This window comes from Malaclemys terrapin, chromosome 11 (assembly GCF_027887155.1).
Source record: "Malaclemys terrapin pileata isolate rMalTer1 chromosome 11, rMalTer1.hap1, whole genome shotgun sequence".
NCBI classification, from domain to species: domain Eukaryota; kingdom Metazoa; phylum Chordata; order Testudines; family Emydidae; genus Malaclemys; species Malaclemys terrapin.
In genome coordinates this window covers 54575977-54602820 of record NC_071515.1, presented here as the reverse complement: position 1 = coordinate 54602820, position 26844 = coordinate 54575977, and the positions used below count along the sequence as shown (strand labels likewise).

Sequence of the window (26844 nt, the reverse complement as noted above, 5' to 3'; positions counted from 1 at the left end):
GTCAGTGGTATCTTGATGATAGTCATGAGTAACAGATGCATTATTTTCATCCCATGAAGCGACAGTTTGTTTATGGCTTTTGTGGAAGGTCATCATTTTGTATAACTAACTTTGGTGAAGTAGTCTTTGATGGGACATTCTGTGTGCAATTATTGACTATTTAGGAATTCTTTCTTCTGTTTTAAATCCCCCCCCCCCCAACTTTAACATGTATAAATGGCATCCAGTACCTAGATGTAACTTTTAGTTTTTTGAGTTGTCATCCAAATCCTTCTGTGTAGGTGCCAGTGCACCTCAAGCACATGTCATCTGAATAACAGTCTGTCAGAGCTGCGCAAGTGTCCTGTGCCTCCTTATGCTACCTTACAAGGGCAGCATAAAGGGTGGGGCAACTCTGACCCTCCCTCAATTCTGTCTTGTTGCCTGTGACAGCAAGACAGAACATGGTGAGCATCTGACCTACTAGCTTTTAACTTGGGCTAAAATATCTTAAATTCTTCAAAAAAATCTTCAGTACTCTTCTGATTCACTTACATATGACCACCATGAATAATACTTACCCATCTGTGCTGACTATTGATGAACGGATTCCCCCCTGCACACACTTTCCTGTACTGGGCTCCTCAACATGGCAGATTTGAAAACTGGGGGCTTCAAGCCCTGCCTGTCTTATGATGGACTGATTTCCATTGAAAGATAGACACCCAAAGGTACGTCTTCTGTTAAGGAGAATCCCATATGTTGGTGTGCCTACCATTTTCTGCAAGAATATGTAAGTTATGAGACGCCCGATTGAAACTTCATCTTCTGGAGCAACATATAGGGGTCTCTTCAAACCCAGAGGAGATTAAAAGCTAGCTTCATCTGACACATTGTCTAGCAGATAGGTGACATCAAAGACAAGAATGGAGAAGACAAAGCCAAGTAAGGACATGGCATCATGGAGAAGAATCTGCCTCATTACAACTGCAAGTGGCAAATTGCCAGTCCCTACTGTCCAGGTATGACTTTTTGACCGGGGTAGAGCGACACCCTTTCTCTCAAAACTCCCACATGACAACTGGGAGAGGCTCAGAAATAATCAGGGAAGGCCAGTTGCTGACCAAGATGGCCATACAGGCTCCTGTGGATGTTGTCAACACCACAGGCAGATCTATGGTCACAGCAATGACGATGAGCAGAGAATTCTGGCTCAAAGCACTGGGCATCCCTAGGGAGATTCAGGTCACAATCCAGGACTTACCTTTTGAGGGCATGGAACTACTTAGTGAGTGAATGGACAGTGCTTTGCACACTTTCAGAGACTCAAAGGCCATCCTGCACTCCCTGGGTTTTACATCGCAACCCTGTACCATAAGCTGTATCACCCTCAACCCCCATCAAGACAACAGGTGCCAGCCTGTCATTCCTAGCAACTTGAGTACCATGCCTGGCAATGCATCGTGCTTCTACAGCATGTCAGCAAATGTGACAGGATGTTTGGGAGCCACATCACATCTAGTCCAGAGAGCATGAAATTCAGCAGCCACCTCACCCCATGGGTGTGGCCTGCCAAAATGTTGGACAGATGGATGTTGGAGATCATTGCCCATGGCTACCCATCCAATTCTACTTTTTACCTGTATCCACCCTCCTTCCCCTATCAGGGACCCTTTGCACAAGAGCATGTAAAAAGCAGAGGTGGCCTTGTTGCTTTGCCTAGGAGCCATAGAGGAAGTGCCACCAGAATTCAGGGGAAGAGGCCTGTATTCCTGGAGTTTCTTAATCCTGAAGAAGAAAAGGGCGGTCTTTGTCCTATCCTAGACCCGAGAAGACTCAGCAAGTACTTACGCCATCTTAGGTTGAAGGTGGTAATGCTTGCCTCCCATCTTTCCATGTCTTCGAGATCAAGATTAGGTTTGTGGCTCTCAACTTGCATAGCACAGATTTTGACAGACAATGCATCAACAGTGCATTATATAAACAAGATAGGCGTGCTCAGTCATAACCCCTCTACCAGGAGGTCATCAGGCTGTGGACCTGGTGTCACTGGATAAACCCCTCTGGATTTACACTTTCCTGGAACCAGTTACTCATAGACTCATAGACTCATAGACATTAAGGTCAGAAGGGACCATTATGATCATCTGGTCTGACCCCCTGCATGCTGCAGGCCGCAAGACCCTTCCCTGGACTCTACCGTTGAAGTCCCCAATCCTGTGTTTTAGTGACTTCAATCGGCTTAGACCCTCCTGCTAGTGATCCCTGCCCCATGCTGCGGAGGAAGGCGAAAAACCTCCAGAGGCTCAGCCAATCTACCCTGGAGGAAAATTCCTTCCCGACCCCAAATATGGCGATCAGTAATACCCCGAGCATATAGGCAAGAGTCTCCAGCCTGACCCTTGTTGGCCATTATGCTGTTCATGTACCATTGCTTGGTTTTCCTTGGCTACTATGTTTTATCATTAAACCATTCCCTCCATAAACTCATCCAACTTAATCTTAAAACCAGACAGGTCCGTCGCCCCCACCGTTTCCCTCGGAAGGCCGTTCCAATATTTCACCCCTCTGATGGTCAGAAACCTTCGTCTAATACAGTTACAATCTGGTGGATTTCTTAAACAGGCATACAGTAACCAACTGTGAATGGTCAATGCAGATGTCTGTCGTATTGCACCAGTGGGGAACTCCCACAATAGATCTGTTCATCGCAGAGGGCAACAGCAAGTGCCCAGACTTCCGCTCCAGGGAGGGTATTAGCTCAGACTCCTTTCCGGACACCTTCCTGCTACAGTGGTCTGCAGATCTTCCCTTCCCTCCATCCCAGTGTTCCTGATCCTGCAGGTGATCTCAGAAATCAGCCTGGACAAAGCCATCTTGATCCTAATAGCTCCCTACTGGCAGAGGAAATTTTTGGTGTCGGACTTCCTGTATGTATTTGTTCCATCTCCTGTCTTTTCCCCCATCTGCCCGGACATGATACAGAGTCAGTTTAAAGCCAGAAGGGACAATCAAATCATCTAGTCTGACCCCCAACACCACCCAGCACATGCACACTAAACCCAGCAACCACAATTAGACCAAAGTATTTCTGCCCACAGGAGACTAGACTAGACTAATAATCTGCCACAGGCTGAGGATAGAAAGGACAGAGGTATATTCGTGCCCAAGCCCCGTGCAATGGCCGGGAGATGATTAAATGAGATATACACACACATCCTGGCAAGTGACCTGCATCCATATGGTGCTGAGGAAGGTGAAAGCCCCCCAGTGAAGTCACTGCCAGTCTGGTATGAGGGAAAATTCCGTCCGTCTCCACATACGGCAATCAGTTAGACCCCTGAGCAAGAAACAGCCACCAGAGAGAGAGAGAGAGAATTCTAATTGCCACCTCAGAGCCCTGGTCCTTCCTGTCCAATCTCCCATTTCCATAACTGATGCTTCAGAGAAAGGAGATTTTAAAATAAAAACAAAAACCAGAATGTATTGTGGAGAGGAGTCTCTTTCTGACCCCTGCAGGTGGCCAGCTAAAACCATGAAGCATGAGCTTTTATTACTAAAAGATGTAAACTGGAAGTGAGTTCCAGGGCAGCTGAGTCCACCCTCTACCACCACAAGGTACCCAGTCATATAGACACGCTCATATATTTGTCTAGCTCGCTCTTAGTAAGTTTTAAGTTTGTTTGCTCTCACAACTCCTACTGGGAGGCTGTTCCAGAACCTCACCCCACTGATGGTTAGAAACTACCTTCTAGTTTCCAGTCTGAATATGTTCATGGCCAGTTTATATCCATTTGTTGTTGTACCAACATTGTCCTTTTGCTTCAATCGCTCTTCACCATCCCTGGTATTACCCCCTTAATGTATTTATAGAGAGGAGTCCTATCCCCTCTCTTCTTTTTGCTAGACTAAACAAGCCAAGCTTCTCCAGTGTCCTCCATCCCTTAATCATCCTAGTAGCTGTTCTCTGCATTGGTTCCAGGCTGAATTAATCTTTCTTGAACCTGGGGAACCAGAATTGTACACAGTATTCCAAATGAGGTTTTATCAGTGCCTTGTAGAATGGCATTAACACTTCTCTGTCTCCACTAGAAATGCCGGACCTGATGCATTCTAACATCACATTTGCCTTTTTCACAGCTGCATCACATGGATGGCTCAGAATCATCCTGTGATTGACCCACATACCCAAGTCTCTCTCCTCCTCCATTGTGTCTTACTTATGACCCTGCAGCTTCTAGCAGAAATTCTTATCAGACCCTGAGTGCGTGACCTTGCACTTTGTACTATTGAATTTCATCCCATTTCTGTCATTCCAGCCTTCAGGGTAAACTAGATCTTCTTGTATAATGTTCCAGTCCTCCTATGTATTGATGCTGCCTCCCAGGTTTGTATCAGTAAACTTCATTAGCATGCTCCTACTTTCTGTGCCAAGGTCATTAATAAAAATATTAAATACGATTGGTCCCAAGAGCAACTCCACTAGTAACCTCCTTCCAGTCTGATAGATCACCTTTCATCACATCTCATTGCCTTCTCCCCTTTATCCAGTTCCTTATCCACCTTATAATTCTTGTACCGATCCTCCTCTTCTCCCCCCCACCCCACCCCCCAACTAATAATTTCCCATAAACTACCAGGTCAAATGCTTTACTGAAGTCCAAGTATATTAGCACTACTACTCTTCCCTTATCTAGAAAAAGTTATTTTCTTAAAGAATGATCTATCTTTGGTAAATCCATGTTGCATTACATCATCTTTTCTATTTACTTCCATTAATTTAATTATTTTTTCTATCACAATTTGGTTTAAGTTTGTGTATACCACTGAGATCAGATTAACCAATCTGTAATTGCCTGGATCTCTTTTTTCCCTTTCTTAAGTATAGGTATGACGTTAGCTATCCTTCAGGCACATGGTGCTACCATCAAGTAGATAGAGGTATTAAAAATCCTCGCTACTGGACTAGCAATCTCATGTGCCAGATATCTCAGAACCACTATCAAATATTGCATCCATCCCTATAGTTGTTGCACTTGGCAGCTTGGGTGTAGGCTGGTTGAGCTCTATTGACAGACTGTTTTTGACAGGTTCAAGAAAACCCCATACAAAGCCGGAAATCGTCTACCAGAAAATCTACCCCTCCAAATGGAAATGGTTCTCCTATGGGGAATCCAGCATAAATTAATTCCAGTTAATACCAGAAATCGTTAACTACATGCCACACTTGAAACAGGCTGGTTGGACTCAATTCTCGCAAAGTCCACCTTGCAGCGATATCAACATGTCACACTCTGATGCAGTCTTACTTGGTCTTCAGTCATCCAACAGTATCCAGATTCTTCAAGGACCTCCTGCATACATACACACAAGACCTGACTCCTGCATGGTATCTTAACACCATCCTCCTGAAACCTCCATTCAAGCTGTTATCAGATAGCTGCATCATTACCTTGCCCTTAAGATGTGCTTTCTGGGAGCTATTACCTCAGCATGGAGGGTCAGCAAGCTCTAAACTCTTATGTCTGGATCTCCTTGTATCTCATTTCATAGGGACAGAGTGATTCTCAGACTGCACCCTAAACTCATCCCTAAGATAATCTTGGAGTTTCACTTCAATCAACCTGCCAGTCTTCTTCCTGATACTACCCTCGATGGGAGGGAAGAAGCTACTTACTTTGGATGTTTCCAGAGCCTTGCTTTATTACCTTTCAGACAGTCTCCCTACCTCTTTGTGGCTGTGTCAGGCTTGTTGAAAAGTCAAGCCATCTCATCTAATTGAATCATACATTGTATCTCCACCTGCTATCAATTAGCTGGTGAACTTCTATCTCCAAACATTAAGGCATACTCCAACAAGATACTGGCAGCATCTTCTGTCTTTTTCAGAAATGTATCAATAGCTGAGATCTGTAAAGTAACAACATAGAGCAACCTGCTGATGGTAATTAAACAGCCTAGAGTGGCCCCCTCACCACGAACTGCGACTCTGCATTGGGAAGCTTTGCACAAAGCAGGGGACCCTTCCCAGATGGCAAGGACTTGCCCCCAGGGCCAGGAGAAAACCTTTGTAATCTTGTCCATCTGCCACTCATCTCTATTTCAACTAGCTCTGCCTGCTACTTTTCTCTCCATTCCACTCTCCCCCCACTTCCCACCAGCTCAAATCCAGGTCGCACATCCTCCTCACCTCTGGTGACATTTACCCTAATTTTGGTCCTCTCTCCATGCCCACTCTCTCCTCATCCTATGCACATTGCTGTCATCATCTCTGCCCCTTTCATGTCACCATTCCTAACTTCACACCCATCCCTTTTCTCCCCTTATCCCTTCTCCCTTTTTCTTGCTGTCTTTGGAACAACCACTTCATCTTTATTAAGATCGCAATCTAGACACATCTCACTCCTTCCAGCTCATGGCTCTTCCAGAGATCTGGATTCCTTTGGCTGAAGCTGCCTCTGCAGCTGCCCTTTCTTACGGAGGCCTCTCGTCTCATGCTCTCCACATTGGATCAGACTGGGGTGAGGGTGTTGGGCTGCTTCCAACATTCCCCTCTTCCCATTCTGTCTCCTTGTTTGAATAGCTCTGCATCTGACTGTCCTCTCTCTTCCCCTTCCAAGTTGCTGACAATTACCATTCACCTAACTCTTCCCCATCAGTCTTTCCCTCTCATTTTGACTTTTGGCTCTCTCTTTTACTCTCTTCACAATCTCCCACATATCTCCTCATATTCAGCTTCCACATTCATGACCCATCTGACACCTTAGCTGCATATTTCCTTGGCCTCAACTCTTCATTTGGCCCGCACCTCTTGCCAGTTGTTCCGCTCATTAAAGGGCCATTGACTACACTGCTCTCCTTGCATCACTGTCCTCCACTTTTAACTCTCATTACAAGATCAGCCCTGACTCATCCCCATCATCCACTTCACCAATTTCTTCCAAGAGAAGATTGACCAAATGGCCTTCCCTTTCCCCCCTACAACTCTTCTCCTTCTCCACTGTCACAGATGCAGAAGTTTCTCATCTGCTGTTCTCCTCTAACCCCTCCACTTGCCCCAGTGACTGCATGCCCACCTCCTGATCTCCCTTGCACCCATTCTCATCCTTTCACTTACTATTCTTCACTCTCGTCTGGCCCTTTTCCCCTCTGAATCCACGTAGCTTTAGTCTGTTCCATCTTTTAAAAAAAAAAAAAAAAAAGCAAAACTAACAAAAAATCCCACCTGTGACCTTACTTGCTTCTCCAGCGAATGCTCCATCTGTGAGCTCATTGAATGCATTGTCTGTAATTGCTTTCTGGAGTTCCTCTCCTCCAAGTCCATCCTAGACCCTTTCCAGTCTGGCTTCTATCCCTTGCACTCCACTGAAACCGCTCTTGCCAAAGTCTTCCTAGCCAACCTTAGAAACAGTACTCCATCTGCATTCTCCTTGACGTGTCAACAGCCTTTGACACCAACAATGCTCAATCTTGTCCAACCTTATCCATGACTGTCCTTTCCTAGTTCTGCTCCTTCGTTTGTAATCACTTCTTCAGCATGCCCCCTTTCAACTTTCTGAGGGGGTTCCAAAGGGCTTAGTCCTTGGGCCCCCTTCTCTTTTGTATCTCTGAGTAATCTCATTCACAAGCATAAATTCAACAACTATTTCTACACTGATGATTCATCGATCTACTTCTTTTCTCTAAATCAGTTTCCTTCTATCTAAACTAAAATCTTGGCCCCACTCTGACATTTTTTCCTGGGTGTCTAGTTGTCAGCTCGTGTTCACTGTGTCTAAAACACAGCACTCGACCTTTCCCTCTCTTCCTCTTTTGATCATTCTGGGCAACACACCACCATTGGGCCTGAATGTCATCTTCAGCTCTGACTTCTCTCTAGGTCATCACATCCAGACTAAGGCCTTGTCTATATTAGTGATCTTACTGGGGCACAGCTCGTATAGCCTCTCTGTGCTGACTGGAGAGAGTTCTCCCATCAACATAATATAACCACCTCAACGAGCAGTGATAGCTATGTCTCAGGAGAAGCTCTCCAGCCAACACAGTGCTGTGCACACTACTACTTATGTCGGCGAAACTGATATCCTCGGGGGTGAGTGGGGGTGTCACACCCCTGAATGACATAAGTTTTGCCGACGTAAGTGGTCATGTAGACCTAGTCTAAGTCTTGCAGATTCTTTCTGCATAACATCTCTAAGATAAGACCATTCCTATCCACCCACACAGTCAGAATCCCTGTTCAGGCTCTCATCTCAATTACTGCAACATCCTTTTCTCTGACCTTGACAAATGCAATCTTGCTTGCTCATGTACATTCAAAATGCTGCTGCAAAGATTGTTCTCTGAGCCCATTGCTTTAACCATGTCACCTATTTTAAATTCCTCAACTGCCCCACCTCTTTTATTTGCTCAAAGAAAAGCTGCTTGTCTTCTTTCACAGCTCTTGACAGCCTAACCCCACCCTACCTCCCATTCAGTATCAAAATGTTGACTCTGTCGCCTCCAGTCTGCCAATTATGTCAGTCTCCATTTGTTAACTTTTCAAACAAGCACTTTCATGCTTTCTCCCATGTTGCCCCTCATGCTTGGGAGGAGTTCTCCATCTATAGGCATAGCCCAATAAAGTATATGCCTATAGATAAACATTTGCAAAGCTATTTCATTATCCTCCTTCAAATACCTACTTAAAACTTCCTTTGCCGTGATGTTTACACAAATCTTGATGTAGGCTGCTGGTGTTCTGGAACCACTGCCTGTCATGCTGAACAGCATTGGCTCATTGTTTCCTTGTACTCCCCTAGTATCTGTCTGTTGTCTTACATGTAAATTATAGCAACTTCAAAATTCAGGACTTAATCTCCAGTTTGTGCATATAATAACTACAACTGAAGGATTTCTTTATTTTAAGACCGTTTACTATTTGCCAAATACTTATGAAACAAATTATTTTCTCTAAAGATGAAAGTGATGAGAATTCTATGTACTTGCAATTTTAAGATTTATTGTTAATATATTTATTAAATGTTCTAAATTTCATATTTAATGTTTTATAGTTGTAATACAAGATTGTATACACAGCATTACCTGTGACAGTGTTTTTAGATCTAAATTCCATTTTATTTATCACTTAAAGTGTACAAAGATTGGTTATATTTTTGTAAAATGTTTTTCCTTATGCAGATATGAAATAACCTTTAATAATGGAAGCTTAGGATAAATCACAAAGCTTTTTGCTTTCTCTCTGAAAAGACCATACATATGTACAATGCAACCCAGTTAAAGTTGCTGTAGGAACCTTAAGTTTTACATTTTTTGACTTCATAAATTTAACATTGCAACTTTAACATTGTACTAATACAACTTCTTGTATGTATTGATAGTGTCACAGGCTTTCCTGGCACGTGAGACTTTTTAAACCAGATAGTCCTGGTCTGAATAATTTTTAAAATGTAAGATACCAGTTCTGCAATTCCTTACTACTAAGTCTAGTACACAGTGCCCATGGGACAACTCAGGGTATTACGTGCTTCCTCACTAGCAAGGATGTGTAGGATTGGACCCTAAATTTGATAGATAACAGAAGAATGATTGACTGCTAATGAGGAGGAGACAACACAGTGTAAAAGAAAAAGAAACCGCTATTGCAAGTTACTTGTTACACCAGAGCATTGTGTCTACTCAAGGGGTTTGCACCCGTACATTTATGCTGGTGTGAAAAACCCAAGTGTGGACAAGGACGAAGACTACTTGCGCTTGTTGTTAAAAATGAAACATCAGCTTGTGATATGTAGAAATTTTTTTTAACTTCTCAGTTGTGTCACTTGCCAAATAACATTTGCTGAACTTTCAATGTAGCAAATCTGGAATCTAATTTTTTAAAAAACATTTGACCTAATATGTTTCTGATGGTATTTTTAATTTTGCAATGTATAGAGCACAGAAGTAGGCACTTGATTTATTTATTTTAGATCTATAAAATGACAAGAATTACTAATATATGAATTTGAAAAATAAAACCACATATTTACGATCAGTATTGGGTACAGGGACCACATGGTTCGTGGTTCCATTCAGGAGATAATTGTCAGTCAAGTTGGTGTGACAGCATGAGTTTAACTTGCACCACAAATCTACCATTAAAGAGCTGACAATGAAATACCAGTAAAGATCCATTTTTGGATAGGTTATTGTCTTAACTGAAAATAAGTCTTAAGGTTACCTGCTGTGATCTTCAGTGCATAAGAAATCTGTGGGGAAAAAAAAAAACCACTCCTGCCTTGTACTCGCAATTTTATTTATTAATATTACTGCTTTATTAATAACATTGCTTTATTTGTATTACAATGGTGCCCAAAATGTTCTAGCTACTTTACAAATATGTGAAGAGGGGTATCTGTTCCTAAGCACTTGATTTTAAGAGAATAAATATGTGAATCTAGTGCTCGTAAAAGGTGCCAGATCAGCATATGAATAAAGAACAGTTGGTTCAAACTAATTTTTTCTTTCTTTCTCGTGTTATGTCAGTTGGAAAGGGGGAAGTGGTTTGAAGAATTAGCATAGACATTTTCCACTGAAGCAATCTGCCCGTTCAGATCAAAGTGGTGCAAACTTTCATGGCCCTTCTGGACCCATCGCTAAGCCTAGACAATTAGGTTACATTGCTGGTGACAAATATCTTCTACCTCAAGTTTGCTAGGAAATGTGACCACTTCCTGCAGTTTCCATTGTCATTTATGATCACTGTAGCATCCAGAGGTCTGGTTGTGCTCAGTGCTGTGCAGACCTATGTTGAAAGACAACCTTTGCCCTGAAGAACTTAGTCTACTTTCAGGCAAGAGACAACAGTGTTAGTATAACAGACAATTGGAAGAAATGTTTGAATGAGGGTAACAGAAATAGGTATGTGTAGCTCGATACTATGAGGCAACTTATCCAGTCTAGGGATGATAAATGTATGGTGAACTGCAAGTTCTTATTTGTGGGGCTGAAGGTGGAAGCCATGCAAAGGCTTTAGTTTATGCATAGTATAGCAGTCCACCTCTTGAGCAGGCCAGGTAGGTTGCTCTTGGCTCCCAGTCCGCTTTCATTGCTAGTTCAAGTTCCTTGGGCCTGATCTTTAAGATTACGAGTGAGTCAGGACTCAGTGAACATCAGTAACTGCACTGCAATCCATCTCCTCTCCTCTCCCCCCCCCCCCCCCCCCCACACACACACTAGTTGTGTTTCTCTGGGACAATGATTCTAATGAAAGATGTAAGAGTCAGAGATAAGCACACTCATATAATGACAGGTTTCAGAGTAGCAGCCGTGTTAGTCTGTATCCGCGAAAAGAACAGGAGTACTTGTGGCACCTTAGAGACTGCCACAAGTACTCCTGTTCTTTTCACGGATACAGACTAACACGGCTGCTACTCTGAAACGTGTCATTATGCAAGGCACTGCATTTAGCCGTATGGAGTAAAATTTGTTAGTCTCTAAGGTGCCACAGGTACTCCTGTTCTTTTCACACTCATATAAGTGATTTGGCTGTGGAATGAAGCAGTTAGACTAATGAAAAGTCTACCCATCTTTAGGGCAATCTGAAAAATCCTCTTATTAGATAATGATAAGCTTTCTCACCATAGCAGGAATGATATATAACATTCTCTAATGCAGAGATTATTATTACTGAGGAAGGGAGAAAAGCAGAAGATTCTATTAATTTCACTGTGGACCTTTCTCTGCACATTTAATTTATATGTGCACTCAAATGCTACCGTGATGGCAGCCCTAGAAAATCCTAAAATAGATAACAATACTACAGGTTAAAATGCTCAAACAATGGAATCGTTAAAACTTTGCAAACTTCCACATTTCCCCTTAATTTGCTTTAACCACGATGCAGAGAGTGACAATGCAAGATCATTCAGTTCTTGGGCTCTAAGACTGACAAGGATACTAAAGGTGATGGTGACTTTTGATGTGACCATCAGATTAAGACCACCAGCTAATTTCAGATTGACCACTAAAAAGTCATTAGGTGATAGCTACGGATGTTGCTAGGATTCATACCAGTGACATAGTTAACAATGTTTGTTACTAAAATCCTAGGTTCTGTAGTCTCCTACATACCTTGAAATATTTCATATTTGTAACATAATTAAAAAAATCTGTCTGGAAATATTTGTGCAACTGATATATGGGTCAACACTTAACTAATTTGTGAGCTCTCTGGGGCGGGGACTGTCTTTTACAGCATGTATGTACAGTGTCTAGCAAGATGCAGCTCTGTTTCTTGATTGGAGCCTGAGTTACTGCAATACATATAATAAAAATAAATTATAATTAAGTAGGTATTATGCATCATTTCGGTTTATTTTTTAAAAAAATCAGGCAATAACAATCATGCTCTACCAAATTTTAAGAACAAAACAATAGGTTTATCTTCCCAGTTCCTTACTGTCCTCATTTATGCTAATTTTAGAAGACTGTTGTGAGGTGATTGATTCTCACACAAAGTTTTGTTCACTGACTGAACCTGTTGTGCATACCTTTTCAACAGTAATTCAGTCAAGGTATGGAATTTAGGAAATCAAAGAGAAAAGAAAGCGTGCAGAAATAAAAACATAAACTACCACTGTGGAGTTTTTTTTAAACCATGTTGGAAAGGTTGGTAAACCACCAAAAAGCTAACTGCAATGTCTATGGATGTATAACTGAATTAATTTGCTTCATTAATGTGTTTTAAGAGTGTACGTGTGGATGTAAACTAATAGGGACACTTTTACAAATAAAAAAATGAACATAAGAATGTGGTATACTGGAATACCTGAGTCAGATTTAGCAATCTTTATAGAAGGTGGCATAGCTCAATAAAGTGTATGCCTATAGATTAATAAGGAGCTTTTTTTATTAAACCACAGACACACACACACACACACACAACACGTAGTTTGAAAAGGATTTTGCTGTGAAATGGGTAATATTTTGTGTAGCAAATTTAATAAGATTTAATTGTGAACATCGGTACTCATTATATTTTAACTACAGGTGTCTCATTTCATTCCAGGGAAAAATAAATAAACTGGCTAAAGATTTATTTTGTTTGCTTACTCAGATTAGTGCATTAGTAAGTGTAAAGAAAATCTTGGTTTAAAAAAAAAAAAAACTACTAGTCTGATGATCCAACATCTGTGTTTTGAGAGTGGGTAATAAGAAAGACCAGTCAGAATGAACTATTCTACTCTCGTGTATAGTCCTGTTTCAGCTATTTCCTGCAGCATCCCTCTAAACAATACATAAAGAATTACTATTGCACTAGTACCTAACTCGAAAAGTCGGTTTTCCTGGGATGTTGGAAGCCCACTTAATTAGCGCTATGAGAAAATATTTGCATATTGGTTTCTGAGTATGGTCTGACTTGACTGTAACTAAAGTCATCCTTCCATTGCTTACTTAAAATGTAAGTAGCAGATGAACTAGAGCCAACACTGAAAGTGTAGAATGGTTAATATTTTAATTGTTAGCATGGTGTTTTTTTCATTCAGCAGATACTATTCATGTAGATTCTAGATATAAGTTGGGGTTGCAATACCATTGAGTATATGTAATTATAGTTGAGAATGAGATGCTGCAAGGTTTAGTGAACAAGAACTTTGGATATCGAATCCACTCTTTGTCAGCACCTAAAAGAACTTAATTCTATGACTGAATAAAATCCAGGTAGCATTAAGCTGTTAACAGTATTTTAAATTAATTTGGTTGAGGAAATAAGGATTCTGTCTAAACTAGATATGGGAAACAATAGATAAGGGTAACGCAGTTGGTGGCAAAAAGAACTGGAGTACTTGTGGCACCTTAGAGACTAACAGATTTATTTGAGCATAAGCTTTCGTGGGCTACAGGCCACTTCTTTGGATGCATAGAATGGAACATATATTGAGGAGATATATATACACATACAGAGAGCATGAAAAGGTGGGAGTTGTCTTACCAACTCTGAGAGGCCAATTAAGTAAGAGGAAAAACTTTTGAAGTGATAATCAAGATAGCCCAGTACAGACAGTTTGATAAGAAGTGTGAGAATACTTACATGGGGAGATAGATTCAGTGTTTATAATGATGGTTGGTATATTTGTCATAGCTATGAACCAGTAAATGACCAAGAATAAGCATAGTCTTGCATCGTTTTGCTTTGTTATCCTAGGAATAGCTAGTATTCTACCATGCACCTCATGCAGTGTTAATTTTGATGTGGTTATTACTGCAATCATAGCTTAGATTCTGGCCTCTGACTTCTTTTGAATGATCTTCAGTTTATATGTGTGTGTGTTGCACGGGAAGGAGAAATAGGGGAGAGTTCATTCTGCCCTATTTCTCTCCCATTCCCACCCATATCTATAATTCTGTATTGACCTCTCAGTTTTGCTTTAAACACCAATGTTTTCTACATTTTTTTAGCTTTCAGTATGCTCTATGTTTTCCTTCAGAGTGTTGAATTCTGCTTATTATGGTTTGAAGAAAAATATCTTGGCATTGAAACACTATTTCAGACGAAATGCTTAACAAAACATTCAGTTCAGTGCAGATTTACAGTAAAAGCTTTGTTATCTGGCACGTTCGGGGATTAGGGGGTGTGGTTTAATCAAAAATTCCGGTTAACTAAGAGTTATGCTTACCAATGGAATACCAATTTTCAAAAAATTAGAATCAATAAAATGAATAAAGTATATAATAGAATACAGGTACTCACAAATCCAATAGTAGTACTGCACTGCAGAGTGGTTGGTTTCTTGAAGCACTTAAGTGTATACAAGTAAAGTTTTCGATACAGTAGATTATCTTATGACACAACATATCACTATGGGCAGCGCATGGTCACTAAATGGTCACCAGATCACTAAAAATACACTTAACACTAAAACTATACTGAACATAAATTAATCTTTGATTCAGAAGGCACTTCAGGATTGTGCAGTGCCTCACAGTCATCATTATCAATTATCATGGTAGCTGTAGAAGGTGTAGGAGATTGGCCTGAATGAGACACTCTGGATGAGACACTCTGGAAGCTGCTTTTTTGAATAAATCCCTGATATCCGCTTGCTTACTTGTCTTCTGCCTCTTTTGTATAAAAGTAGAGTGCAGAATGTGTAATTGCATAACTTCCTGGACAGTATACTAGTCCCGGTTACTAGATTGAAGATTTGTATTGGGAGATATCAGAAATGCCGGTTAATAAAGCTTTCCGGTTGATAAATTACCAGATAACACAGCTTTTTACTGTATATGCAGCTGTTTACATGAGTCTTCAGAGAATAAAGTAGACAATAGTTTTTGCCATAGGATCATATACAGTAATTGGATATGGGAGAGAATTAAAGTCCATTCCTTTACAAATGTAAGATGTGTTCCCCCAACAGACTTGTTGGAGGTTTTTTCTCCTTGTGAAAAGCTGGTATAATGTAAAAACTTGCTATTCATTATGGTCATGTCAATTCATTTTTTATAACATAGGGCTACTGATATTTTCGTTATGGTAGCCTACAAGAAAATCGACCACCTTTCCGAAATACTAAGATTTTCTAACAATTATGTTGCGTCAGTGGGCATTGTAGTACAGTAGAACCTCTTCAGTCTTGCACTTCACTAAATGTAATCCTGTGCTAAAATTTTACTTTCAGGTTTGGAGTTCATTAAATTGAGAATTAATGACATTTTGTTGTATTGTGCTGAGGCTGGGCCAGTGCAGGTGTTGTCTGTCTTGAGGGACATATCCTTCCCCACCATGGGAACAGCATAAGGAATGTCATCTTTATTTGCTTTTGTGGCTGAATGAGTACACAGGTAGCAGCTGTCATAGCAGCCAGTGGGGAAAGTAAATCAGTGGGGAGGTGATGGCCTTTATAACTGTGTTCTCTCCCTGGATTAAACTGATCACTGGGTTAATTATTATTCCTATGGCTGCATCAAAACCTCAGGAATAATGACGGCCTGCACCCTGCCTTTATTCAACAGCATGTGGGGAGTTTGTTGTTTTTCTAGCAGTTTTCACCCACTCATCTCAAAGCACATTATAAAAAGAAGATAGCCACTGCCATCCCCATTTTGTAGATATGGACATTAGGGCAAACAGCACTTCCCTTCCTAATGCCTGTGAGAAGGTGATATCCTTCAAGTTTGCCTCAATGTGTTTCTTACTAGTCAGCAAACTCTTTAATCTCACTTGAAATCTCTTGCCCCCCTCTCCCCATTAATGAGGCCTTGATGTAATACTGTCTAGTTGCAGAAAATGCTGCTCAAGTCCTCCTTCAACACTCTTTAAAAAAACAACGAGAGGATGAAATAACAGGAGCAGTTCGAAAATCACAGGATAGAAATTGCTTATTAACCTTAAACACTGACTGTGATCCTTCATGAAATTATTGGAGCTATATGCTAGATTTTAGACCTGGGGAGCCAGTTTTTCTCACCCTACTCCAGTTCCTTGGTCTTCAAGATTTTGGTGCACCTCTAAACCTGCTGCTTAAGTGCACTGAATGGTGCTCCACTCACATTGCCTAGTATCAGAGTAGCAGCCGTGTTAGTCTGTATCTGCAAAAAGAACAGGAGTACTTGTGGCACCTTAGAGACTAACAAATTTATTAGAGCATAAGCTTTCGTGGACTACAGCCCATCCGAAGAAGTGGGCTGTAGTCCACGAAAGCTTATGCTCTAATAAATTTGTTAGTCTCTAAGGTGCCACAAGTACTCCTGTTCTTTTCACATTGCCTAATACATATCGGTAGAGTGGAGATCTGATCACATAGCACAAATACTAGGTGGTGCTGGAACTACCAGGGGCTCTCCTTCTGAACACGTCCCCACATCTCGGGGAAGAAAGGTAGAAAGAGGCTACTATAGAGAGTAGTAGCTGAGAGTGGTTATAGTGAAAGAAAAGTGAATTAGCCATTCCCCTGTCCCAGCCATGATATGGGAGATCCTCCTCATTTCCCAGAAGCCAGGAGAAAAAATTCTTTGATTTCATTGGTTGGGAAATGGTGTAGCTTCATAAAGGATGTCATTTAGTGGGTGTGGCTATGATGTAGTTTCAGTTTAATTTGCCTACCAAAAAGTAGCCTACCTAGTACAATAGCCAGAGCTACTGAGAAGAAACACTTCGAAGGCACTTTTCAGTGCTAGTAAGAAGCTGTTGTTTCTGAACTATCAGATCCTTATCATAGGTGACTCTATATTCAAAGGGAATTGGCCAGTGGTACGCATTTACACTGGTGGTTTCACCTTTAGAGACATAGATATATTGTGGTCTGTGCAAGTGTTCAGTACCCTCCTTTCATGCGTCTTGTTTTCACATTTCATTGTCCCATGTCAGTTTGCTTTGTACTTCACTTTTGTTCTAGAAACATTTGTTTGTTTTCTTCAAGTATGTGAAACTCTGGCTTCGTTTTTCTCTTCCACAGTAACAGGGGGTATTACAGAGGAGCAGTTTCAGACACATCAACAGCAATTAGTTCAAATGCAAAGACAGCAACTTGCTCAGCTTCAGCAGAAACAGCAGTCTCAGCATTCCTCACAACAGACGCATCCAAAAGCACAGGTAATATTCCTTTAAAATCTTTTTGATGTGCCAAGATCATCTTCCACAGTAGGTTCCTGCTCCTGCTTGCTCACTTTTTTTAAGTCTTTGTCACAAGTTAAGATAACCTTTTGCTAATGTACTGATTGTGTGAAATGCATTTAAATTATTTTGACCAAAATCCTTTTTAAATTTCTCTGTGTGGCTTTGGAAAACTGAACAACTCTCTAGGTACCAAAACTTTTTTGCTTTTATTTTTTCTTGTAATTCAGAATGTGGTATTTCTTATAAACTTTGAAGGGACACTGCTAAATGAGTGCGTATTTTGAACGTATGAATGTTCTTACTTACGTTGCAAATGGTTTGTTTTAAAAATATAGTTCCACTATTTTTTTGTTTGTTTTACTTTTAATACTTAGGCAACAGAATAACCAGTTTTACTTTGTCAGTTTGCCAATTTCACTCAGGGTTTCATGCACAATGCTGCACTATTTGGATTGCAAACATTGCTGGGGATTTTTTTTATTGGAGAAAAATATTGTTAAAAAGCATTTCTCTGTCTCTAAAAAGCATTTCTGTTGGTCTTGGCTGTTGTCTTATTTATTTATTTATTTATTTTGAAAGCAAAAAAACCCCAAACACAACAAAACTGGATTTTAAAGCAAATTTGCTTAACAAGTATTCCTGTAATAGAATATGAAAATGTTTGATGACTTACTGCCTGCACAATTATCTGTTCTCTTTTTCATATTTAAATTTCTTAGAAATTAAATACACTTTGTTTAGGGTTAGAATTTGCCACTTGTACTGTCATTGAGTCGTACCTTGCTGTGTGAGTAGTCTAGTTGAAATCAGTGTGACTTATTTTGGAGTAGGGTAGTGTGAGTAAGAGTGGAACAACTTAGTCCTTTGGTAATTATTGAGTTAAACAGCTTTTAAATGTGTTATGTTCCGAATTTTTTTTGCGAGAATTTAATTTTTCCAATGTAATATCCACTGTGGGCAAAGGATGCACTTACTGTCAGGTTTACATAGCTAGTATTTTGCTAAATAATAAGAAAAATATAGGCCTGCTAAACCCAGGGTTGTGAGTTGAATCCTTGAGGAGGCCACTTGGGGATCTAGGGCAAAAATCAGTACTTGGTCCTGCTAGTGAAGGCAGGGGGCTGGATGCTGGACTCGATGACCTTTTAAGGTCCCTTCCAGTTCTAGGAGATAGGATATCTCTATTAATTTATTTATTTATAAAAATCTTATTAAACATTACTAGAAAAACTTTTTCCCTATATTACTGTGAGCAGGGTGTACATGAACACCAGTGTCCTTTCTCCCCCCAACCATTTTCTGAATTTATTCATCATAATCTTCCTGTATATATTATTGGTTGCAAAGATTTTTGGGCTATTTCCATAAAATATGGAATGATGATTCTAATTAGGAGGAGAAAATGATATTTGATGGTTTAGATATTGAAAAGTTAGTGTATTAAATATGCAGCCATATACCAGTGGTTCTCAACTAGGGACCTGGGGCCCCATAGGGGCTACGAGACGGTTTTAGGGGGATCGCCAAGCAGGGCCAGCATTAGACTTGGTGGGGCCCAGGGCAGAATGGTGAAGCCCAGGACCCTGAAGCCTGCCATCTGGGGCTGAAGCCGAAGCCTAAGCCACTTAGCTTTGTGGGGCCCTCTGTGGCATGGGGCTCTGGGCAGTTACCCTGCTTGCTACCCCGTAATGCCAGGCCTGGCTTTTATATGCAGAAAAATGGTTGTGGCAGAGGTGGGCCGTGGAGTTTTTATAGCATAGTGTGTGTTTGGGGGGGAGGCCTCAGAAAGAAAAAGGTTGAGAACCCCTGCCATATACAACCAATAGGGTACTGTATCAAAGGGTAGATGGCAAGTGCTGAAAAAATGAATATTAGTACTTATCATGTCTCCAAGGTGGCTGGATTAGTAGAAGAAACATTCTTCCAAAGCTCAATAGGCAAGATCCCTATGAGGCAAATTAATCCCTGACAGAATAACGTTTTGGACCTTGCCTAGACACACATGTATATACGTTAAATAAATAAATAAACCTTCAGGATTTCAAAAAGCCTCCCAAAGTCTGTGATACAAAAGATTTGTCAAACACACTATGAATTTTATGTGTATCAGTTTAATGAGACCTTTTACAGTTGAAGATTGAAGAAGCTCCCCTATGCAGCCTGTCCACTTTCTTTATAATTGTCTAGATCGACCATTGTTGGGAGGGATTCATAAAACTAGATTCATGACCTTTAAATATTTCATGTTATAATGTTGGTTCAAAAGATGCTTCCCCTTAATTCACTAGTAGGTATGTGCTGTTGTTATTGTCTTAATGTGTTTTGTCAGCTAGTACTAGCAGAATTATAAACACTATTTGGTTAATTCCATAGGGCTCAAGCACCTCTGACTGCATGTCCAAAACACTTGACTCAGCCAGCGCCCACTTTGCTGCATCTGCAGTGGTCAGTGCACCTGCTCCCAGTCGCAGTGAGGTAACAAAGGAACAAAACACCAGCCACAACAATATAAATGGTGTTGTCCAGCCTTCAGGTGATGATTTCTTGATGTTAGCTGTCTAATGGAGAGTTCAGAATCTTTGAACAAAGGACTTCTAGTTTCTAAAAATATATTTGAGTTGAATAAATAACAGTGCTGATTTTAATTATTACTCTTTTAATTATACAGTTTTGTACAATGGCCTGGCCTTATCTAATGTTGATATGTTAGTAAACTACAAACTATATTTGGATAATGTTGAAGATCTAACAACGTTTTCAGAACAAAAATTTCCTATCTTTAAATCATGAACATTAATTCAGTAACTTTTCCATTTTCTTTTCAAAGTAATAAAAACTCTTTGTAAAGTTTTTGGATTGGTTATGATTGGTTCAGTCTATCACTCTATTCACACAATTTTTTTAAAATGCCATGTGACAGGGTCAGGCCAGATGGCTACAGGAGAGTGTTTGAAGGCAGATATATTAAGTCCCAGATTAAGTAGATCCCTTTTCCTTGGGTAAGGTAACACGGGCAGTTCCAGAACAAGCAGGAATTTGCTGGAACCAATTAAGGCAGGCAGGCTAATTAGGACACCTGGAGCCAATTAAGAAGAAACTGCTAGAATCAATTAGGACAGGCTGGTTAATCAGAGCACCTGAGTTTAAAAAGGACCTCACTTCAGTGTGCATGCGATGAGCTGGGAGCGGGAAGGCATTTTGCTGGAGGATTGAAGAGTACAAGTATTATCAGACACCAGGAGAAAGGTCCTGTGGTGAGGATAAAGAAGGTGTTGGGAGGAGACCATGGGGAAGTAGCCCAGGAAGATGTAGCTGTCGCGCAGCTGTTCCAGGAGACACTCTAGACAGCTGCAGTCCACAGGGCCTGGGCTGGAACCTGGAGTAGAGGGTGGTTCCCCCCCAAACCTCCCAACTCCTGATCAGACACAGGAGGAATTGACCTAGACTGTGGGTTCTAACAGAGGGGATGGTCTCTGGGCTGTTCCCTGACCCACATGGTGAATCTCTGAGGCAAACAAATCCGCCAATAAGTGCAGGACCCACCAAGATAGAGGAGGAACGTTGTCACAGCCATTATTCAGTGTCTTGTGATCTTCTGGATGGTTTTATGGGGAGGGAGTTGGTGTTTAAAACTTTCAAATCCATAATTGGTTCTACGGTCTTATGAAATTTCATTCTTTAATTAGTACTGTAGCCCCAAATCAGGATAGAACATATATGCTTATCTTTATCCCATCGACATCATTGATGTAAGTATGTACCCAAAGTTAAGTATGTGCTTAAATTCTTTTCTGAATAAGTCCTAAATGTACATACTGGCACAGACTAGAGCAGTTTTTCCAGAGAACCTAGCTGCAAAGCCCTAATGTATCTGAAATTGGCAATTTTTCTGTGAAACTCCACTTATCAGAAACCAATTATGACAAAATCAGACAGGTTGGATTATTGTTTTACTGGTGGAGACAAAAGTACATTAGGATTTGACTTAGATAATAAATCAGAGGGGTTTTATGGTGTGTTTTGTTTAACAGCTAATGGTGTAATGGGGTTTATAGAACCTGTGCACTGGTGAGGAGGAAGAGAGTTAATATATAGTAAATCAATATGCTGGAACTGATCCAGGAGAGAAATGTGGCTCAGCCCATTGTGGTAAATCAGGTCATTCCTTAGCACGTTCTACAAGAGAAAGGGCAATGCTCTGAGGAGCCTACACTAACTGGGACTTGGAGGCAAACTTTTTTTCCTCTTCATTGAACAGAAAAGACTGTAAAAGTTGTGACTGCAAATAAACTTTAGTAATTTTGTTCCCAAGCTGTAATTTAGGCAGTGGGATTATGGGATAATTATTGCTATTGATAATTACAGCCTTATACTTAAGCTTATGTTTAAACTTCTGTTTTGCAACTAAACAATTACATGTGTTTTTATTGTGTAATTTTTACTGAAATATTTTGTTTCTAACAGGAACCTCTAAAACTCTGTACTCCACCAACATGGCTTTATCATCCAGCCCAGGGATTTCAGCTGTACAACTTGTAAGGACAGTTGGCCACAGCACCACAAACCACTTAATTCCAGCTTTGTGCACAAGCAGCCCTCAAACACTTCCCATGAACAATTCTTGCCTGACTAATGCAGTGCATCTAAACAATGTCAGTGTTGTTTCTCCAGTCAATGTACATATCAATGCAAGGACTTCAGCACCATCGCCAACAGCCTTAAAACTTGCCACAGTTGCTGCCAGTATGGACAGGGTGCCAAAAGTTACTCCCAGCAGTGCCATCAGCAGTATAGCAAGGTGTGTATAAAGTATATTGGGGCAGAATTTCTTAAATTCCAGTATTATTATATGAATAGTTCCATAAATGTACCTGGCTCAGTAGTGTGTTAAGTAAGACATAGTCCCTTTTTCAAAGATCTCAAAATCTATGACTTTGGTCCTACAAAGGGATCCCCACCTGCACACCTTTACTTCCTTACTTGTTTTTGTTTTTTAATAAATAAAACTGGATATAGGTCAAAGTATGTCTAGACTAGAGAAAAGTTACTTTAACCAAAAACAACAACAAAACCCCAACATCCTACAAACACCCCTTTGAAAGTTTAGGGTGCTCAGCTGTTTCACGTTATGTTAGCTAACTCTTAAAAAGCACCTTTATTCCTACTCTAGAGAAGCCTTACGGTTCTAACAGGTGCAAAATCCCAAAGAGCAGTATATAAAGACTGATACAAAATTTAAAATTCTTTATGCTAGTGCTGAAAAGTATTTAACTAAACTGATAAAAAGATGGGCTATGTTAGAACAGTAATTTGTGCACCAGGATGCATGGAACAGTTGTGCTTCCCGCAGCTCCCGTTGGCAAGGAACGGCGAACAGCGGCCACTAGGAGCTGTAGGGGGCCATGCCTGCAGACGGTCAACATCCACAAAATGTCTTAGAGCCCGCAATCAGCTTACCCTGATGAGCTGCATGCAGCTCGTGGGCTGCAGGTTGCCCACCACTGCTTTAGTACTGTCTTATAGGAAATCATCAATCAACTTCAGCAAAGTTCGCTGTTAGTACTTTATTAATGTGGCAGCGCATGAATAGGATCATGGTATTGGTGGACTAAAGACAATATTTAGTTTTCAAGCAGAAGTCTGGTCAAGTTCAAGCAGAACTTTCCCTGTTCCTTCCTGTTTGTTTGATGTGTTTAATGGTCTTTCCATACCCCGAATAAGAGATCTGTGCAGAAACACTTATATCAACAAAAATACTGTGAAATCTTATACAGAAATATTAATGTCCTACTTGTAACTATTCCATATTCCATTTTATTACAGAGAGAACCACGAACCAGAACGACTTGGTTTAAATGGCATAGCAGAGACAACAGTAGCAATGGAAGTGACATAACCTCAAACCAGTGGCTTAACCTGTGCTGGTGGTGTAGTCATTTATATTCCAACTGAATGCAAAATACAACACTCTGTGGATCACAGGGAACTGAAACGGACCTAAATGGACTATCATTATATCGTATATTAAGTCGATATATAATGTACATTTTGTAAAATTGGGAAAATCACTACCTTGTAAAATAGTTTATTTGTATCATCAATATTATTTCTGTTACTTGAATAGTAGATATTCATCATCATGCTTTTGCACTTGAATTTGCAACTGAATGGATTTAAAAAATAATTCTTTAATGGGATCATGAGCATGAAATGAGATCCTGCATCACTTGTTTTAACTATTTATTTTGCCATGTTTACATTTTGTATCTTGTACAAATAAATCCAACTTTGTGTCTAAAAAAAAGTTAAAAGATTCATAGCTAGGAAATGAAATTCTTGTAATTTTTTTCTAAAGGAAATGTAAAGTTTTCACTTGGTTCATTTTGTTTCACAATTTGACTAGATGGACTTTTTGGTAAATACTTTAGTGGCATTTCACTGTCAAATATGAAGTTCAAGGCAAAATAGTATTTTCTATTACTGTGCAGGGGAAAGGGATGGATCGATACATGCAAATTTAATGTAGTAACTCACTTTTCCATATATTTTGAATGTATATTTCTATTTATAATACCAGTTTATAAAAGATAATTACACAGAAAAAACTGACTAGGAAAAATTATGCATCTAGCACACATTAAACTGTGCAGATATGAAAAATTTTCAACTGATTACATTTTATCTGAAGACTGCATATTTTAACCGGCTTTAAAACTGTAACACACCACGTAAAGGATATTTTACCAGGTATGTATTGCATTATATATCATTGCAATAATTATTGGATGTCTAGATATCGAGCCATCCCAGGTCGTGGGAGGGGGGAGGGTTGTGGCAAGATTGTCTTTTCAATTTTGGAGAGTTTTCCTGTGGCTACAAGGCAAGTAACGGGTTGGAAAAAGTCTGACTGTAAGCGTTGGACACCTTCGTAGTGTAGTGTTTTAGTGACTTTTTTTATATGGTTCTTGTAAATTAGATACGTGTAGTGGTGTTTCAGAATGTTTGTTTATGCACTAGTTCAGACAACTTTCCCTGTTACTTGTTCTTGATAAGTGAAAACTGCAGGGAAATAAAAATACATATCAAAACATGGACATGTTGCATATGTGTTTATTTCACAATGTGAAAACAATTTGAATGTTAAGGTGGTACTGGTAGTCTTCGGAGATGTTTTTAATCCAAGTATATTCACTAAAACTTCCACTTTTATGAGAAAGTGATTGTTTCCTGTCTTTAATGTATTTGTAGTATAACAGGAGAGAAACAATAGTCCAGTGGTGGAACTCAAGAGACCCAGGTTCAATCTGTTGGGTTTCCACCACAGAACTTCCTGTGTGACCTTGTGCAAGTCACTTATTCTTTCTGTGTCTCAGTTCCCCATCTGTAAAATGGGGATAATAGCACTTCACTATTTCAAAGGGGTGGTAATAGTAGGAGAATTAAATTAAAAATTGTGAAGTGCTCCAGTGCTGGAGTAATGGGAACCATATACAGTAGAGCCTCAGAATTACAAACTGACCAGTCAAAAACATACCTCATTTGGAACCAGAAGTACGCAATCAGTAAGCAAATACTGAGCAGTACTGTGTTAAACATAAATTACTTGAACTTTTTTTTTTTTAAGAAAAATATTTGACAAGGTAAGGAAACAGTTTGTGCTTGTTTCGTTTAAATTGAGATGGTTAAAAGACGCAAAAAGTTTCAAAGTTATATTAAGTCAATGTTCAGTTATAAATTTTTGAAAGAACAACCATAACATTTTGTTCAGAGTTACAAACATGGCAGAGTTACGAACAACCTCCATTCCTGAGGTGTTTGTAACTCTGGGGTTCTGCTGTACATACGTTACGTAGACTTGAGTATACTAGAAATCCCAGAAATAATTCCCATCTAATGTGTTGTAAGAGTTGCTTCATACCTACTAGAACCATTTTACTGGAAATGTACTACTACATCAGGTGAGTGATTGGGTGACATCCACAGTTAAGCCGTGCAATTAAATCTAGTTTATTCTAAGTTCATGGATGTTTTATAACTATCTCGCTGAAGTGTATTGAAGTGCCAGCATGTAGAGCAGCAGGTAAAATGAGAACTTAGACTTCTGCCTTGCTCTCAGGGATTGGTTTTAATTAGTTCTTCAGTTCATATTGCAGGTTTGCACAGAAACACACACAAAAAAGTAAATAGTGCTTTCTCCTTCAACAAGGTCTACGTGTCATTCTTCTTCATGTGTGCCATGATATCAATTTATGCCTTTTTTTAGCTGTTTCATAAAGATATATTGGTTGTTTTCTTCAACGACACTTTTCCCGCCCGTTAGCTGTTTTATTCTGTTACAGGTAATTCAGTAGATATTGTTTTGAAGTATTTTCCATATTGTCTATTGGAGAGCTACCCAGCAGACTGAGATGCTATAGGCGATCCAGAAGTATTCCCTGTTGTTACTGATAACTAGTACCATTTTTCTCTTTTAAAAAAGTTATAAGGACAATAAGAAGAGAGAGGTGAGGTTTGGGGGGGGGGGGGGTTTCAAGGAGCATTTCCTCCACAGACCCTGGAAACCCTGTACCACTGGTTATGGTAATGGGTAAAGGATGAATGTGGGATTTGGGTAGGCAATGCACAGGGTATTCATCCTTCGCATTCAGCCCAGATCTGCCATAGTGCCCTGCATGATTGATAAATTGTTCTTTACATATACATACCCTTTGACAATTATTTTGGATTTTGTGTAGAACTAGAGTTACTTTTGTAAATAGATAGACCGCTTATGTGGTCTGAAGTACAAATGCTAAATTTATCACGAGTTATTGGTCAGATTATTAGAGAGCATATTGCAGAACCGTTTGTCTTCTGTTAGCTATGTACAAAACAGAGAATTCTATCCTTTCGACCTCTGTGTCTAGTCTAGATAGCCCAAGAGGCCTTCTTTTGTTCATAAAAATGTCAGGGCATTGTGAGCACATGAAAGCCATCCTGCTGAAGATTGAAAGTATTGTATTTAGCAGATTACAACTAAGATATTTAGTTCAAACTATTTTAAATGACTAATTTAGATCATTTTCATGGTAAATTAGACTGAGAATGTGTTGGTTACCTAGCAGTCACCCTTTGTGGCTTTCTAGAGAAGAGTTGGTCTTTAGTTACTTAAAAAAACTCTGACTGGAGCTTTACCTAGAATGCATTATGGCCAAATGTGTTTGGTGGGGTGGCGAAGAGGGCATCTTTATATTCTCCAAAGGCTATTTGATAAGCAATACTATACA

At 39.9% G+C, this 26844-nt stretch overlaps 1 protein-coding gene across 1 annotated transcript in view; it reads left to right on the top strand.

Moving 5' to 3' along the window:
* EPC2 (enhancer of polycomb homolog 2) overlaps positions 1–24672 on the top strand; it is an 85302-nt gene extending 60630 nt beyond the window's left edge. The window contains exons 11-14 of the mRNA XM_054044273.1: positions 17418–17554; positions 19952–20111; positions 22043–22376; positions 23402–24672. Coding sequence (XP_053900248.1) covers positions 17418–17554; positions 19952–20111; positions 22043–22376; positions 23402–23474 — 704 coding nt within the window. The 3' untranslated portion in view covers positions 23475–24672. The remainder of the gene's footprint in view (positions 1–17417; positions 17555–19951; positions 20112–22042; positions 22377–23401) is intronic.
* Positions 24673–26844: the final 2172 nt, after the last annotated feature.